Raw genomic sequence first — 18797 nt, 5'->3', positions numbered from 1 at the left:
TCGCAATTTATATGCTTATAAATTATGAAATCAAACAAACTTTAATGTAATGTTTAAACAAATCAAAAATAGCACAGACAACTTTTTCTGGCAGAACAAAAATTAAGTTGAAAAACTTTGGTCTTTATAGAGAAAAGAAGTTTAATTTGTGAAATATGCACAAAAAAAGGATTTTTTATTTTTAAACACCATTATCCAGTTGTTGCTGCCAATGTAGGTTTTAATCATCATGGTGACATCTTTCACATATAAATATACTTTTCCTTTTATTCTTCTTGAATATACAGGAATATTGTTATAGGATTTTCCTTGGTTCTTTAATTTCTCAGCCACCACTCTGCTTGGTCACTGATCAATGTCGGCAGCAGGTGATTTCTACATTCTACATCTCCGCGTTATTTGATCATTGGGATCATCATTGGAATTGGTAAAGTAAATTGTATTAAAATTGGTTTTATTTTGGGACAAATAGGAACCAGAGGTGACGCTGTATAGTCTTATATTCAGTATAGAAGAGATGTAAAGTTACACGTGTACGTGTCCATGGATGTGGCAGGCTCCAATCATAGAAATGGCTGGTATTATAAAGTTACTGCTTTTTATACGATAGAACAAGGTTAGAAGCCCAGTTATAAAAGCTTTACAAAAGGAAGCATATAAGGGGATCCATTGAAGCAAGCGGTGCAGTGCAGGCATCACAGTGGTAGAACTTCGTTAATCTATACAAGTAGTTCTTTTTAGTGAGGAATAGAAAAAAACAGAAAACAAACCACAATGCAAAAAGTGAGTAAGCAAATGGAGTCTGACACCCACAAAATGCCATTAAACTAGACGAACAGTGATAGAGGAGACATAGCCCCTATGCAAGTGGCACCCAAAGACCCCTCATGTGCATTAAAAGTAATTTTCTCATGCATTGTACCACTAAAATATAAAGAGCTAGTATGATTTTTTTTTGTAGTCTCTTAGATCACTGTTCAGCTAGTTTAAAGGGAATCTGTCACCGGATTTTTTCTACCTAATCTGAGAGCAGCATAATGTAGGGACAGAGACCCCGATTCCAGCAACATGGCACTTACTGGGCTCTTTGCTGACATTTCGATTAAATCGCTGTTTATCTTCTGCACAGCTGATTGGCAGCTTTCTGTGTACACTGTGCATAGGCAGAAAGCTGCCAATCAGTGGTGGGGGCAGGGTTATAAAGAGCTCAAGAATATGGAGGACTAACTGGCAGCAGGTTTACTAGTCCTCTAACGATCGCCTGCTGATAAATCAGTGATTTTAGCAAAACTACACTAAGCAGCCCAGTAAGTGACACATGGCTAGAGTCAGGATCTCTGTCACTATATCATGGTGCGCTCAGAATAGGTGGCAAAAACCTGGTGACAGATTTCTTTAATAATCATTTTGGGGGGCTGAGACTCCCTTTAAAAAGTGACCAGGGGTCAATCAGAATAAAGGATGGAAATGCTGGAATTACTACTGCAAGAGCTGCAGCAACTCAGATCACCAAGCCCCATCATTGTATTCACTGGTTGAGTTCCCGAGGGTTGTATCACCAGTGATCACACATACATAGCTATCCAGAAAACCCTTCAGCGTGACCTCCAACAGTGCCCACATCTCCTAGAAGAAGCCATTGTTTAGTCACATACTTGATTCCATCTCCCCAAAGAAGAACAATAAACCTTAATAGAAAAAAAATGCCCAAGGTGAATGAGGAGGGTTCTGAGCAATCAGCGCTTCACCACCATAAATGGTCCCATGGCGTTATTGAGTGAGATGCCTTCATCATCTGCTGAGGTCTTCATTAAATCTTTTACACAAAGTCCAGATTATTTCTTGTCATGATTAAAATACCACTAAAAATCAATAAGTTAAAGTCTATATAGCTGCAGTCTCTACAGTATCATCTTGACTATTCCCTGGGGCGAGTGCATGGACTGGACAGGGACATTTTGGGACACGGGTCCAAACTCTAGTCGTTTAATGAACCTGGGGAAAAAAAGTTAGATGTTAGGGGGGAAATCGAAATAGATAAACATGAAATTATATATATGTGTGTATATATTTATTTATATTTATACAAGTCACAACTTTCTAATATTTCTGTTAAATGGGTAGACCACTACTTTTATACTGATGACCTATCCTTGGGATAAGTCGTCAATTTCAGATCATGGGGGCGGATGACATCCAGCGCCGTCACCGATCAGTTCTGGCTGGATGGAAACAGTTTAGGGAACAGAACATCACAGCCCAGTACACTCGCTGGATACTGCTGAAAACAGAATGAAAAGCGTCAATTAACCTATGATCTGCTGGACGGACATATTGCCCATGTGACAAAAGGCGCTGCTGCCAGTGCCCTTTGCTTTGTCAATATGGCAGTAATATCAGCAGATGAATCTATGGAAATGATAAAGCATTTCCTTGGGTGCAAGTTACACCAATTATCCAATAATCGGAAAGTAAAACAAAACAAAAAAAAAACAAAAAAATTAATGAGGACAGGTTTTAACACTTTTTCACTCTATTAGGCTGTGTGCCCACGATGCGTTTTTTTTTTTTTTTAAGCGTTTCTGCAGCGGCAATTCCGCCACAGAAACGCTTAAAAACCGCTTGGTAGAAGGTCTGCCATGTCCCCCAATGATAATCCACACGTGCTGTGCACATGCTGCGGAAATTTCCGCTGCGGATTATCATTGTGGAAAAATCCGCAGAACGTCCATTAATATTGCGGAAACGCTGCATGATTGCCGCCATTGACTTGCATTGAATCGCATAACATCCGCATGTCTACATGTGTACATGCGGATATTAAGCGATTCAATGTGTGAATGGTACCCGGGTCTGGAGAAGAGGAGACGTTCATCCAGACCGGGTACCATAGTACCTGTAGTTAAAAAATAATTAAAATTAAAAAAAACAAAACATTATACTTACCTTCTGATGGCCCGCGGTCTTCTCTCCGGTGCGTCTGGTGTCTTCGGCGGCTCGCGGTGGTGTAAAAGGACATTCCATGACGTCATTTAGTCATGCGACAGGTCTCACGACCGCTGACGTCGGCAAGTCGTGTGACCTGTCACATGACTAAATGAAGTCATGGAAGGTCCTTTTACACCACCGTGAGCAGTCAAAGACACCGGAGAAGGAGACCGGGGGCCATCGGAAGGTGAGTATAATGTTTTTATTTTTCACCACTTTTTTTTTTTTTAACTATTGATGCTGCATTTGCGGTATTGTAACTTGGTCACACTATATAAATCCATGCCGGTTGCATGCATTTATATAGTGTGAACAAGTTGTCAAGCACTTTCCAGGTGATGCTAAAATCGCTTGGAAAAGCGCTTGATAACCCACATGCAGAAATGCAAGTGAAGAACGCTTCACAAATGCTACTAACTGGCAGGAAAAACGCATGTAAGGCTGCGTTCACACATTGCATATTTCCCTGCGTTTTTTTTACGCGCGCATATTTTCCTGCTTTTTTTACCTGCATTTTTTTACGCAGGTAAAAAAAACACCTCCATTCACACACTGCGTTTTTTTACGGAGGTGCAGGAGAAATGAAGTGTGATGAGCATGGACACCTGTATGTAATGTAATGTATGTGTCTGTATGTGTATGTATGTATGTAATGTAATGTATGTGTCTGTATGTGTATGTATGTATGTAATGTAATGTATGTGTCTGTGTGTCCTGTCTGTGTCTATGTGTCGTGCGTGTGAGTGTCCCCCTAGCATTGTATGTACAGAAAGTTTCTGGCTGCAGTACATACACTGCTTAAGTTATTAAAAGAAAAAAAAACTATGGATACTCACCTATCTGATGGATGGGAGAGGCGTCCGGTCCGGTCCCGCGGCTTCAAGCATCTGCCGTGAAGCGATCAGCTGACTGTCAGCTGACCGGCTTGTAAATCAGCTGACCGGCCGGTTACAAGCCGGTTAGCTAACAGCTGATCGCTTCACCGGCAGATGCTGGAAGCGCGGGACTGGACCGGACGCCTCTCCCATCCATCGGATAGGTGAGTATCCATAGTTTGTCCTGCGCCTCCGTAAAAAAGCGCTGGAATTACGCAGTGTGTGAACACCGCTGCGTAATTCCAGCGCTTATAATGGGCACAATAGGGAGAAAGCGCAGGACGCAGCTGTGTAAAGGATTGACATGTCAATTCTTTACGCAGCTGCGCTTTCGCGCTGCGTAAAATCACACAGTGTCTGAACGGCAAAGTGAATTTCCCATTCACTTTGCTGGCAGACACAAGGCACTTTGCGTATTTTGAAAAAGCGTGCGCAAATACGCAATGTGTGAACGCAGCCTAAAATGCGTTTTTCTTGCCAGGGAGATGCAGAAAAAATCCGAAGCATTTCTGCATTGTGGGCACATAACCTAAATGTATATACTTGTTTACAACGTTCTTATTGAAGTAAAAGGGGCAGAACGGTGCAACAAAATGGTGAAGTTCCTAGCACAAAGAATAGATTTTTTTTTTTTCAATCCTGGACAATGCCTTAAATGTGAATGGTTATAATGGAGAACATTATTCTTCTTCCAACATAGTACATACAATGACCTTTACCTGTTCTCCCCTGGGCTCATGATGGGCATGCTCAGTCTGTTTTCACGGCAGTCCCTAGTGTTGTTTACATGAGCCAATAAAGGTGCCATTGCTCGATTGGGCGACTGTTCATATACAAAATGTTTGCAAGATGCCAGCTTAGACTCCAATGCCTGTAGATAGAAATGTCCATTTTAAAGAAAATACACTGGATGTAAGAAGAAAAGGGCCAAAGGGGAGGCGGCAAAGGGCCAAAGGGGAGGCGGCAAAGGGCCAAAGGGGAGGCGGCAAAGGGCCAAAGGGGAGGCGGCAAAGGGCCAAAGGGGAGGCGGCAAAGGGCCAAAGGGGAGGCGGCAAAGGGCCAAAGGGGAGGCGGCAAAGGGCCAAAGGGGAGGCGGCAAAGGGCCAAAGGGGAGGCGGCAAAGGGCCAAAGGGGAGGCGGCAGAAAGTGAGAGAGGTGGTCTCCCATTTTGCTTTTGCATTCTAAAAAGCAATGATTGATATTAAAATGTTGATAACCAATTGTATAGCACCTAAAAAGACACGGCCAATGTAATAATGACCAAGTATTAACACGGTGAACATCAGAGCTTCACTTATAGTGTGCAAAAATAAGGCCCAAATCAGCAAATACTTAAAAAATAAATAAATAAATAAAAAAGCAAAAAGCTGCAGACTTGTCAATGAGTTGTTCCCGGTACTGCAACATACAGTTTCAGGAGAGATGAAATATCAGATACAGCCGATGACAAGAGTGGTGCCTTTTTTTGAAAAACAAGCAGACCCTTGTTTCTAATTCTAAACAATTCCTTTAAAGGTTACCCAGTAACAACTTGACTTCCGTGGAGGACCACATTTCTACAGCTCTTCTAAAGCTGAACTTTGCAGTAGACATAGATAGGCTTTAAATAAGAGAGAGTATCTTACCCCAACTTTTCTAAGAAGATCCCCTACAATGTTCAATGCAGATATCCTTGCCGATGGCGTAAGTGGAGTGCCCATTGGTGTACCCCCGTATCCATCATCAAAACCTGGAATTGAAGAAGTAAATGTGTTATGTCAACCATGCGACACCATGGTTTTCCCAATTATGATCATTAGCTTAAAACCCAGAGATTTCCTGATGATGACAAAGAGATTGATCTGAACTAGTGCAAGACAAAAGAGGTATGAATAGTTGCAGCTAATCACATTGTTCCTTTATTATCCAAAAGGCCTTTGTAAAATATGATAACGTGACTGGCGGCAGCTTCTCCGCTTTTCACTTGCACTAAATCTGATAATTCTACATTATCTCTATACATTTGAAGCATTTACCAATTGGAAATTTGTATATATAATAATCCATCCAATGGGAACAAACAATTGGGGAAGTTGAAATTTGAGAAAAATCGGTGGAAAGTCAGGATGTCCTCAAACACATTAGACTAGAAATTAGAGGGCTCTTCCATCTAAGGACTTGATGCATTATGGCTTGCTCTTGAGGATCACTACTACACATAATTAGGTTTCCTAAAATGAGGCCATGATGGCGGGTGCACCTAGTTAAACTTACTTTTTCTGACCAGCATTGGAGAGCTCAGACCTGGGATCGCCCCCCTGTGACCCACAGGAGTTGACGGTACAGACATGGAAGCTTGGACGGCCGTGTCCATGCGTTCACTTTGCTGGATAGCACTGGTGCTACGTTTAATTATCTCCTGCTTCTGCTGAACGGCTAGCTCTTGTCGCAAGTCTAAAAATCACAGGAAGAGACAATAAGAAAGTCCCATCGCTGACAAAAGGGACATAATAGTTTATAATCAAAGGGGTTATGCATTGAAAATAAAAATCCAGTTGGAAAGTTTTGACTGTTCCCCAATGTTTGATTACAAGTAGCCGACGTGTGAATGCTGTAATCAATAAGTGACTAAAGTAGTCATATGTCCTAGTACTGGCATCTCTGGTGAGCAACTGGAGCCGTGAAGCTAAATAGCTCCCTTTGGCTCCTTTTCTGGAGGGCTGTCATGGCCGCCATCTTTGTTCTCGTAGTAGAATGTCATTTTGGCATTATACCGAAATCCTATAGGACTACGGTATATAAAACAAGTGATCAGATCAACAAAAAAAAAAAAAAAAAACAGGACCAAAAAAACAAAAAACTGCATACAAAAATGTATGTAAAAATTTGACTCACCATCTTTTCCCTCCATTTATAAAAAATAAAACAAAAAACATATTTGGTAATTTCTGTAAAAGGTCTGATCGATCAAAATATAAAGTCAATTAACCTAAAGGGTAATTTAAAAAAATAAATAAATAAAAAATGCCAAGATTGTGGTTTTTTTTAAGTTGTTACACTTCCCTAAAAATTGCAAATTAATGAAGAAAAAAGTAAGCGAAAAAGCGTCAAAAAAAAAAGTTACAGTTCTCAGAAAAAAATGGTGACAGATTTTTTTTTTTTTTAACTAATTGCATTTTAGCACCTTATGCCACAACAAACCATACATAGTTAATATCACCGTAATTGCCCTGACATGAAGAATCGTATTGCCAGGTCATTTTTAAACAATCTCGCTCCCCTCCTGCACCCCCCCCATAAAAAAGCCAGAATTGAGGTCTTTCCAACATTTCAATTTTTCCCCTATTTTCCAGTACATTGGATGGTAAAAAGAATGGGGCCATTCAAAACTACAAGTCGTCCCGCAAAGAACAAGTCCTTACGTCGCTATGGTGGCTCCAAATTAAAAAAAGTTATGGTTCTTGGAAGAAGGTGGAGGAAGAATAGAAAATGCAAAGTAAAAAAAAAAAGCCCCGTCATGAATGGGTTAAACCAGCACCAAAAGGAAATGGCACGTGCACTGGACCGTCAGAGGTCCTGAGTATGCACTGCGGAGGAACGTCTTACCTCGTGTTTCATCCTTTAGCCTCTGGATACACTCGAGATCATTTTCTTTCTCATCGAGTTCACTTTCAAGAAATGCGTTTCTCTCAATGGCTTGATTTAAGCGGAGCTCAAAATCCTCCAAGGAAATGATGGTTGCTCTGTGGAGGGTAGGAGGTATAGAAGGCAAAGTAAGCACCAGGCCAGAAGAAGTGGAAAACTTCAGAATAAGTCACCAGAAGGAAGATGTCACACAGTGACTGTGGCATAAGGGCCTTTCCTTTTATTAAAAAAATAAATAAAGCAGAGACGCAGATCTCCTGGGCTAACCCATGTAGAGGAAGAGATGCTGAGCATTTTTGAGACCGCTCAAGTAAGAAATTATTCATACAGAATTAAACAGCCTGACATGGATTTCACAGTTTGCTCAACAACATGTACACAATCCTGTGAAATACTTGGAGAATATAGTCTGGTCAGATGAGGCCAAAATTTAACTCTTTGGATGCCATAATACACAACATGTTTGGAGGTCAAAAGGCACTGCATATCACCCCAAAAACACCATACCAACAGTGAAGTTTGGAGGTGGGAATATCATGGTGTGGGGCTGTTTTTCATCATACGGCACTGGCAAACTTCATATAATTGAAGGAAGGATGAAAGGACAACAGGTATCGAGACATTCATGATATACAGTAAATCTGCTGCCATCTACCAGGATGATGAAGATGAAACAAGGGTGGACATTTCAGAAATACAAGGATCGCAAACACAGTCAAAGAAACTCTCAATTGGTTTAAGAGAAAGAAAATAAAGATGCTAGAATGGCCGAGCCAATCACCTGACCAGAACCCAATAGAAATTTTCTGGAAGGAACTAAAACTGAGAGTTCATAGAAGGAGCCCACGGGACCTTCAGGATGTGAAGAGTGTTTGTGTGGAAGAATGGGCCAAAATCACACCTGAGCAATGCATGTGACCAGTTTCTCCATACAGGAGGCGTCTTGAAGCTATCATCACCAACAAAGGCTTTTGTACAAAGTATTAATTAAATTTCAGTAAGTGTGTTCAATACTTTTCCCATGTCAATTATTACACATAATTTATGGACATCCATGGTATGATTTCTTTGCCTGTGTGGATTGGACGGGTTGTTACCGACATCTGGTGAGAATTTCATGTCAATAGCACCTTTAGAAATCTATTTACTTAGAAAACTGGTGACATGTTCAATACTTATTTCACGATCTGTATATGTATATAAATAATAATAAAAAAAAAAGTTATAATAGTGAAAGTATCTAAACCATATCTTGTCCTGACAAGGCTAAATTCCCCAACCTTAAGGTTAATCTCTCTGACACTTTTCACAGTTTTGTTTACCACAGCTGCTAAGTCTCTTTATAAAAGAAAGTTATTTATTTTTGATTTTGTATACCTTTTTTTAAAAATCAGAATTGCTAACAGGAAGAATTGTAGTAGATGGCAACCAATCATTTTCAGCAATAATGGCACAGGTAAGGGCTACCAACCTCTTTGCTCTCTCCAAGTCATCATTCGCTTGCTCCAGTTCTCGGATGTACTTCTGCAGTTGATCCCGGACTGCTCTGGTTTGGGAAAGTTCGTTTTCCAGTGTACAGATCTGTGTGTAACTTGACGCATGGTGCTCCTCATACTTTTCCTGAAAAAAAAATTGGAAAGTCTTCGTTTAAGATGGTTTTTTTTCTACATAATTTGTCCCCCAAAACACATTTAAAAAAATAAATATGTCCTAGAGATCTTTTACTTCATTGTGCATCTTTTCCACTGTAACTGTGGCATCCATAAAAGCCCCAGTTACAGGAAAAAAAACAAACACATTACAGGTAGAGAGGATTTGGGTCTACTATGACCCAGCAGCTCTGCCAGACATACGGCAATCAGGTGATCACTAGATCCTACAAAGAGAAGAGACCATCATCGCCAATGCGCTACAATTTTGTGATTTTTCGCACTCTAGGCCATCTTTTTCCAGCCAGCTCCTGCAAAGTGGATGGAGCTGGGGTGGGACACGGGCATGGCAACTGCCACTCGTCAAAACATGACAAGCGGCGGCGTTCGCTACAGCGCAAATCTCAGTCCAGCAGAGACTGGAGTAGGACTTGTGACAAGGCGCCAGAGGTGCACGCCACTCGTCTGATGCTCCCAATTCATGAAGACGCTTGCTCCTCTTCTGGGGTAAGATGCACCTGATTCATGAACACTGGGTCACACCGGTCTTGATGAACAAGGTTGTGTGTGTGAATCCAACATTAATACTCGGACAACCCTTTCTGAATTCCCCCACTAACATAACACCACTTATACTCACGTAAAACAAGAACTAAAAAAGAAGAATGCTGTATAGGGGATGCTGCACTAAATAATAATAGAACATATACAGTAGAAAGATCTATATCTATAAACATGTAAATATGGAGGGGGTAATTTGGTCAACGAGATACCATAAAGCCTCTATATGGAGCTTAAAATACTATGGGAATTACAACATGAACAGAGACCTCAAAAAGTAATGTAATAACTAGCCTGCCGTATCAAATACAATTGAATCCTAATGGAAGATACCGTTAAAATAGTAGTTCTAGTATATGGCATGATAAAAAACAGGATAAGGTAAGTAGGCTGTACTCCAGGTAGATGCACAGCTAAAGTAATAAGAGGTAAACACAGGGAAGAGCAAATATATACAAAAGAGACTAGGTGCCAGAATTCACTATACACCCCTATATTTCCTATGCATATGCCAATGTACTAGTCCTAAGATTAGGGCCCAAAAAACCTATGTATGAAGAATTCCTAAGGAAAGCAGAGGTAAGTGACCAGCGTCCCCACACTCCGACGCGCGTTTCGCTGCCAGCTTCTTCCGGGGCCTCTACATTTATAGATATATATCTTTCTACTTTATATGTACTATTATTGTTTAGTTCAGTGTCCCCTATATGGCATTCTGCTTTTTTAGTTGTTCTTGTTTTATATTTTTGTTTCAATAAATTATGGTTTTAACTTGATGGATCGTTTTTTTTCTAAGCCAAATATACCCTTTTTGCCCAAGTTATTTGTTGTGGTATCCGATGTGAAGTGCCATCCTACTGATTGTGGACATTAGTATTTAATGACTCACCCAGGGATAGCGTGACATTATGTCACACGATCCCTGCAGCCAATCAGCACTGGCTTTACTCTCCCCTCCTTTGGACAAATCAAGACTTCTGGAGGAAATGAAAGATGTTGCTGCTCAAGCACTTCCTCCGAGTGTCAATTACATTCATAGGAGGGGAGAGTGAAGCTAGCACTGATTGTGTCACAGCAGCTATAACCCTTGGTCTCGTTACCCCACAATGACACAGACGAGAAATGGGAGTCAAAACCTCTTTAGCGTTTTCCTGCACAGAAACTTGGTGCAGGGAACTGAACAATGACATTAGAGTGACCAGGCTCTGAGTGGTCAGCCTCCAATGACACATCCAGGGATATGCGGTCAACTACTTAAACCCCTTCTAGAAGGACTTATAAAGGTTAATACCGACTCCCCCGGCACCTCGCCTACTTTGTTTTATTTGAGTGTAGCCCAATTTTTTCTACTAAACTGCTTAAACCCCTCTGTGCCGTGGATAATTTCCATTTTTGCGTTTCCACTTATTCCTCCCCTTCTTCCCATACCAGAACGCTTTTATTTTTCTGCCCACATAGACATTTGAGGGCTCATTTTTCTGTGGGACAAGTTGTATGACAATTTATTTTTCCACATAATATACTGGAAAAATTTGAAAAAAATCCAAGTGCAGTGAAATTGTGAAAAACCCCGAAATTCTGATAGTTTTTTGGGAATTGTTTTTACAGTGTGCATTTTGTGGTAAAAAATGACCATGTAATAGGATTCTCCTCATCAATACGATTACGGCGATACCCAACATGTCCAGTTTTTTTTTTTTTTTATTATTATTTTAGTGGTGAAAAAACATCCAAAGTTTGCAAAAAAAAGTTTTTGGGGTTGTGTCGTCATTTTCAGAGATCCGTAATATATTTCTTTTTAAGCCGATGGTACTGTGTGATGGCTTATTTTTTGCAAGGCAAGACTACATTTTTATTAATACCATTTTGGGATAGATGTGACTTTTTGATCGCTTGTTACAGCACTTTTTGTGGAATCGCAGCGACAATAAAAAAAAAAAAAAAAAAAAGTAATTTTGCCGTTCTTGAATTTTTTGACATTTACCGATTGGCTTAATTGTTTTGATACTTTGATAGATCAGATTTTTCTGAATGCAGCGATACACGGGTATTTTTTTAAATATTTTTATTTTCAATGGGGGATGATCTGAACTTAGGTTTGTTTTTTTAAACATTTTATTTTTTCACTATTATCGCTAGGCCTTTAGGGGGCTTAAAGATGCGATTGTTAAATTATTTGCTCTATATATAGCGATACCACAGCATCGCTGCATATAGCAATAATCACGGCCTCCTTCGAAGCCCGGCCACAGGTGCTGATGGGTGGAGAGAAGGACGCGCACGCAGCCATCACCTCCTGCGTATAGGGCAGTGAGCCCATTCCATACACTCGCTTCAGACTTGCGCCGTACATGTACGGCGGATGTCGTAAAGGGGTTAACGTACAGGACATGTTTATGGAACACACAGGAGTGCAATGCTAAGTACAGCCACATGGGGAACCAGGCACTGCAATATGAACCAGCTTTTCAGGTAGTTGGGAAAAATCCCATAGTAAAACTTTGGCAGAAAGGTGGCTGTTAAATATAATAAATTGTATAATTAACCCTTCAATGGGTGCATGGAGATATATAAATCCCATATCTAATGACATTGGTCTAAGAACTCTTAACTGGCTCATGGATTTAACTTCTCTGTAACAAGGATTAAACATGCAGCGGAGAGACAGGCTACATTGCGTCACTGCTTAGTGCCAGCTGGTGCCACCCGGAACGGAGTCGCTGCCACACAATGCCCTTTTGTGAAGCCTTGTGTATTTACAGCTTTCGTCGGACACAGAAACTTGCTTTACATAAGGGCAATTGCTCAAATGCATCTGAAATAAGAAAATAAAAACACATTTCCAAAAACTGAGGATTTACAGTAACCACATTTCGAAGCTGGAAAAACTGGTGCCCAGTTGTGACTGCTGTGGGCTGGAGGATGACGGTGACCACTTGCTATAATTGCTGTGGTAGACCCATTTTAATTTCCCTACGTGAGTAAATAAGGAGGAACCTAATGTCACAACCAGTGGTGTAACAATCACGGTCGCAGAAAGTGTGACCGAAACATGGGCCCGTGGAATCAGGGGGCTCACCGACGCCAGGGCCATTTTCAGCTGAGTGTGTGTCCTCAGAAAATGTATGTGGTGCAGGGAGCCGACGTCAATCACTGTACACACTGCCGGACAGTCAGGGAACAGCAGCTGACATCAACGTGTCCATCACAGGTGGCGAATGACGTCTCTGCCATGTGCCACTTGCCTCCCTGCGCTGGCTATGGAGCAGGTAGACTACACTGCAAGTCGCAAGTCACAGAAGCGGGGAGAGGTGAGGGAAATTTTTTTTTTAAATGTGTTGAAAGAAAGGACAAGAAAGGGGACGTCATTACAGAAGGGACGCGCAGGAGAGAGGGACGTCATTACAGAAGGGAGGCGCAGGAGAGAGGGACGTCATTACAGAAGGGAGGCGCAGGAGAGAGGGACGTCATTACAGAAGGGAGGCGCAGGAGAGAGGGACGTCATTACAGAAGGGACGCGCAGGAGAGAGGGACGTCATTACAGAAGGGACGCGCAGGAGAGAGGGACGTCATTACAGAAGGGAGGCGCAGGAGAGAGGGACGTCATTACAGAAGGGAGGCGCAGGAGAGAGGGACGTCATTACAGAAGGGAGGCGCAGGAGAGAGGGACGTCATTACAGAAGGGAGGCGCAGGAGAGAGGGACGTCATTACAGAAGGGAGGCGCAGGAGAGAGGGACGTCATTACAGAAGGGAGGCGCAGGAGAGAGGGACGTCATTACAGAAGGGAGGCGCAGGAGAGAGGGACGTCATTACAGAAGGGAGGCGCAGGAGAGAGGGACGTCATTACAGAAGGGAGGCGCAGGAGAGAGGGACGTCATTACAGAAGGGAGGCGCAGGAGAGAGGGACGTCATTACAGAAGGGACGCGCAGGAGAGAGGGACGTCATTACAGAAGGGACGCGCAGGAGAGAGGGACGTCATTACAGAAGGGAGGCGCAGGAGAGAGGGACGTCATTACAGAAGGGACGCGCAGGAGAGAGGGACGTCATTACAGAAGGGAGGCGCAGGAGAGAGGGACGTCATTAAAGAATGGAGGCGCAGGAGGTTTTATTATGGAACAAGACCCCTATTCTGACAAACATTTTGTGCAGTGATGCCGGAGCGGATAGGGCGCCTGGCTCACGTACCACAACAACAGCACAGGAGCACTGGAATGGTGCCGGAACAGGAGGAGAGTATAAATCTTTTTTTATTTAATTTTGGCCAAGCGTGGGGTGCGACAAGGAGTTGTCCAAGTAGTGGACAACTTTTTTAATCACTTCAGTGCTTCGCCGTTCCAGCTGATGAGCAGCCACGTGACGTGACAAGACAGTGGCACCTGGAACATTGCAGAAACGGCGCAGCTAAGGGCCACTGAAGTGAAGGAGCTGGAGTTTGTCCAGTAGGAACAACCTCTTTTAAGTCCAAGGGGGACAGAAAAGCGGAGGATTTTACCTACGGAAAAAGCCTGTAAAACCCACAACGGAAGATGAAAGTAGCAGCAAAATTAGGTTGCGAAAAAAATCCACCGTGTATGGACTTGACCTAAAAGGGTATCCCAGGTCAATATCTTTAGAACTCAATCAGTGAATGTGAATAGCGGTATCAGAGCGCCAATAACAGGGCAAAAATTAATTGACTGATTTATTAATACACACAACGCGTTTCAGTGGACAAGGCCACCTTCATCAGGTGTGACAAGCAGCAAACAAATGATCCTTATATACATTTAACCAGGTATACAATTGTTCCAGAGGGGCGGGGCTAAATACAGAGTGATATCTCTATATTAACCCCTTGAGCTCATTTATGCCCAATAGAGTAAACAGGATTTTTATAAATTAGTACCTAATAAAACATATAGGGTTCTCATAAATAGGATTCGCAGTATAAGAACTTGCGAATCCTATAATCATAATACTTAATAGGATATATTGTTATCTAACACCCTATATTTTATATTATAAATAATTACATACAACATAGAACAATATGTGAATATAAAAATTACAATCACCAGATATAGGTAGGGGAAAAGGGGTAGGAGAGGAACCAAAAGCTCCCTTACTGTTTCTATCTTTACAATTAGGAAAATATAATAATGAATAATAATAATAAAAAAAAAAGAAAAAAAAAAAAAAGGAAAAAAATTTTCTTTTGTAAACATGATATAATGAAATTGCTAAAACATAAAAACAATTGTTTAAAAAGTTGTCTTTTCTATATTAAGATTCAAACCCTCAGGAGACAGAGTTCCCATTTTGAAAATCCAATAATTTTCACGTGTAATGAGACGATTTAGTCTATCAGGGTGTGTATCAACTATATGATCAATGATAGTTAGTTTTAGGTTACTAGGATTTTTTTGATGTTCTTTTAAGAAATGATTAGAAACGCTATGTAGGGGAAAGCCGTTTCTAATATTTTGGCGATGTTTATTTAGTCTGGAGTGCATTTCCTGGATAGTGCGGCCAATGTATTGCAGGCAGCAGGTGCACTGGAGCAGATAGATCACATATGAGGACTGACAGCCACCAACAGAGCAGAGCTTGTGGAGCTTTACACTGGGGTTGTGCAGAGGTGCACAACTCCATAAGGTTAGTAGCCATCCCCACACCCCTCTACAAATTGCAATACTGAGTCACCCATTGCGCCCTGTTCTCTCCTTTTTTAAGTATCTTTAGAACTGACCCAGCTGACAATTCTAAGTAAAGATGAAATGCTCTTCTCTCACCCTGATGGTTTCATGTTCCATCCGTAATTTATTATTCTGAGTCAGAAGGTCTCGGTTCCTGCTCTCCATCTGGTGGAGTTGTGTTTCCAGCTCGGCCTCATATTCACGACTTGCCACTTGGAATTCTTCAAGTTCTTCCTGAGCTTCCTCGGAACTAAAGCACAAAACAATAGATAGGTGTCCACCAACCTGCTATTAGGGACCCAGTGATCGATATGTCCCAGGCGGAAGTCGAGGGGGGCGACCACTTACCATTTCTTATATTTCGCTGTCAGATCTTTCCAATAGTCTTTCTCTTCTTCCACAGAATTAAAGGTCTGTCTGTCTAATTCATCCATGGCGTCGATTCCATCAGCGCATCAGACACAACAAAACCTGAAACAATTCATATTTTGAACAAAAATATGTTTTCAATATCATTAGATATATAGTACATTAACCCCTTATCAAGTGACTCAATTTGGGGAGCGATGTGTCACATACTGAACTGCTTGATGTAGGATTTATAAAATCAGTTTTATTGGCAGATCATCATTAGAGGGACTAGTAAACCTGCTGCCAGGTAGTCCTCCATATTCATAAGCTCTGTATAGCCCTGCCTACACCGCTGATTCTCAACTTTCTGCCTTTGCATGGGGTACACAGAAAGCTGCCAATCAGTGGTGTGGGTGAGGTGTTGCAGAGCTCTGCGTTCAAAGAACTGGCAGCCTAATAAGTGATACATCGCTGGAATCATGGATCTCTGCCCTTATATCATGCTGCTCTCATCCCCTTAAATACTGTAGTTACCTATGTAAAATGAAAAAACCCTTTATACTCGCCTTCCACACTGGAACCATTCCAGTGATGTTGGTACAGAGTTTCCCAGTGCTCGAGTGACAGTTATGCCACGTGAGCGCTGCAGCTAACCAGCAGATGCTGATGCGCTGCTTTGCTCATGCTTCTCTCAGACATCCGAGTTTCATCAAAAGGAAGTGTGAGCAAAGCAGCCCATCAGCATCTGCTGATTGTTATACCACCTGAGCACTGGGAAACATTGGAACCATGCCAGTTCAGGAAGCAAGGAAATACGGATTTTTTTTTTATAATTTTACACAAGGTGCTACAGCATTTAAGAAGGGGAAGTATAATGAGTGGACAACCCCTTTTAACATTTCTAAACTTGACTAAAATAGTTTGAAAACTAATAAATGAATTAAAGAGTTGCTCCCTCCTAAGAAAATGTAGCCCCCTAGGCTCAGCTATGTGTAGAAAAAGAAAAACCCAAACAATAACTGAGTTTTGATTTCCCACCACGGGGACTAGCGCTGTGTCTCCGCTGCTGTCCCGGTCTCAGATGACTGGCTGAGGCAATGTCAACATGATGTTACCACTGCAGCCAATCACTGAGCTCAGTATCTACATCAGCAGAGCAGCTTAAAGTGAACTTACCAGCTGATCCATGCAGCCCGTGGATGAGGCAGCCTGTATCAGGCACTGGCAGTATGGTCTCAGCCAGGTATGCTTGACTCTGAAACACTGCAGCGTGTCAGAGAAAAGTATGCTTTAAAAGCTGCCGGGAACCGAGTCCGCACGGAAGACTAGTCGACCCTCGCCTGCTACCTTGATTGACAGGTCTCTACCCACATGTGTGCATGGTCAGAGACCTATCAATCCAGGGCAGCGGGAAGTCTCTAATGACCTTTATTTACTCCAGTAAGTGTAATCATTACCAATTATTACTCGGGTATTGCACCAGTACTCTTTTCTCATAGGACACTTTATGATATATGCCTTTTGATAGACATGCATATGATATGTCCTTTTATAGATGTGCACAGTTACCTACGGTATCATACACTTACTGTTACTACAATATATGGAATAATTACTCCCTATTCGTGTACCTTGGTTTTTATACTTCCGGGTGTGAGCTCCTTTTCACAACAGTATAGGAGACCCACTCTTTAATAATGAGTGTATTATAATGTATACCCACTTGTTAGCTCTTTTGATCTTTAATAAAGCATTTTGCACTTTTTACCCAACTACATGGACCTATTTGATCAGTTGTTTCCTCTTCTTCCTTCTGACCTATAATCAGCCAGAGTGGTAAACAAGGGGGGGGGGTCCTGGCAGACATTGTTACTAAACATCCCTTAAGCCCCTTTATTGTCATGATTTCCCCATCAGCTGAACCAGAGGAAGACAGAGGCGCCCCCTCTACCTCGATAAGCCCTGTGATCTCCATTGATCAGGATGCAAAAAGTAGTGATCACAGATTTAGAGGTGGCGGGCAGGGGATAACAGCAGCCGTCCTCCAGCCGGTGAATGCGCATGTGATCCCCATCACTTACATGTCCACTATAATGCAGGAACAGGACCCTACCAGCAAAGCTCACGTGTAATAAAGCAGAAAGTAGTGGAACTGTCTGTACTAGCGAGCGTGTCCGTCAGTCACTTCTGTCCAAAGCATCACACGATGGACACAAGTAACAGATACCGCCATCGACCTATGGTGGAAAGCGCTGCACCAACTCCTCATGTCACATGTGACGGCGCTTCTGAAACTTTTTTTTTTTTTTTACTATATAACTCAAATACAAGAATTTAGGGTTAAAAAACATTAAGCATTTTGCACCATTTGGCTTTTACATCCACTTTGAAGTCAAATTAGCTGGGAGAAAGTCAGAAAAAGATTGATAAAAGTTACAAACTGTCAGAAGGAGGTCACGGGACACGGACAGTGCAGAACTTTTCATAAAGATGAAAAAAAATATAGATTTCTATCCCCCGATTACATGCACTTAAGTAAAAAAAAAAAAAAAAAAAAAAAAGGCCTGCAAAGGAGGAAGGACGATTAGTGTATAGAAATAACAGGGGTGTAGGGATGGGGGTGCAGTCACATCCGGGGACACATAAGTCACAAAAAAAGAAGCATGTGAAGGTGGGGTCTGGGCCACAAGCTCCAGGTTCCCCCTCTGGCCTATAGGACTGTGATAGTTATTACACCACAGGGGTTTATGGCCCAGCTCTCTGGCACATAGCAGGGGTTTAGAACTACAAGTCCCAGCATGCCCCCTTCGTAAACCCCCAATGCTGAAGGCCAGTGATTACAGGGATCTACTACATGACGTACAGGACCGTCCGGTGCCGCCCATGTGTAATGTCCGGCTCACCTATCACCGCACCAGCCTCACTGACCGTCCGCAGCCGCCGCGCACACAACACTCCGACTGCAGCGAATGAAACTCAAACTTCACTGCTCAGCCATTGGCTAACGCAGCACCCCCACGTGACACTCCCGAACCAATCAGTTCTGTCTAAGGGCGGAACTGCAGTTTGAAA

General features: G+C 42.1%; 1 protein-coding gene across 1 annotated transcript; it reads right to left on the bottom strand.

Annotated features, from left to right (window-relative positions):
- Positions 1 to 432: 432 nt before the first annotated feature.
- NDE1 (nudE neurodevelopment protein 1) lies at positions 433 to 18774 on the bottom strand. Its single transcript, XM_073647674.1, has 9 exons — positions 18629 to 18774; positions 15723 to 15845; positions 15471 to 15624; positions 8959 to 9107; positions 7449 to 7585; positions 6117 to 6296; positions 5489 to 5592; positions 4583 to 4734; positions 433 to 1995 (listed from the first exon to the last, which is right to left on the bottom strand). The coding sequence occupies exons 2-9, from the start codon at positions 15806 to 15808 to the stop codon at positions 1902 to 1904; spliced, it is 1056 nt and encodes a 351-aa protein (XP_073503775.1). The 5' UTR covers positions 15809 to 15845; positions 18629 to 18774; the 3' UTR covers positions 433 to 1901.
- Positions 18775 to 18797: the final 23 nt, after the last annotated feature.

This window comes from Phyllobates terribilis, unplaced genomic scaffold (genome assembly GCF_046119375.1).
Source record: "Phyllobates terribilis strain yellow unplaced genomic scaffold, ASM4611937v1 Scaffold_9__5_contigs__length_417890890, whole genome shotgun sequence".
In the NCBI taxonomy this organism is placed as follows: Eukaryota; Metazoa; Chordata; class Amphibia; order Anura; family Dendrobatidae; genus Phyllobates; species Phyllobates terribilis.
The sequence above is the reverse complement of the archived record's forward strand: the minus strand, read 5'-3'. Positions and strand labels throughout refer to the sequence as shown.

What these genes read in the sequence shown, in the direction of transcription:
- NDE1 (XM_073647674.1), bottom strand. Translation starts at nt 15,808, where the DNA reads ATGGATGAATTAGACAGACAGACCTTTAATTCTGTGGAAGAAGAGAAA. An exon ending in GCTAAAGGATGAAACACGAG is followed by an intron (nt 6,297 to 7,448) that starts GTAAGACGTTCC and finishes TGTGATTTTTAG; the next exon opens with ACTTGCGACAAGAGCTAGCC. An exon ending in ATCTTCTTAGAAAAGTTGGG is followed by an intron (nt 4,735 to 5,488) that starts GTAAGATACTCT and finishes TTCTATCTACAG; the next exon opens with GCATTGGAGTCTAAGCTGGC.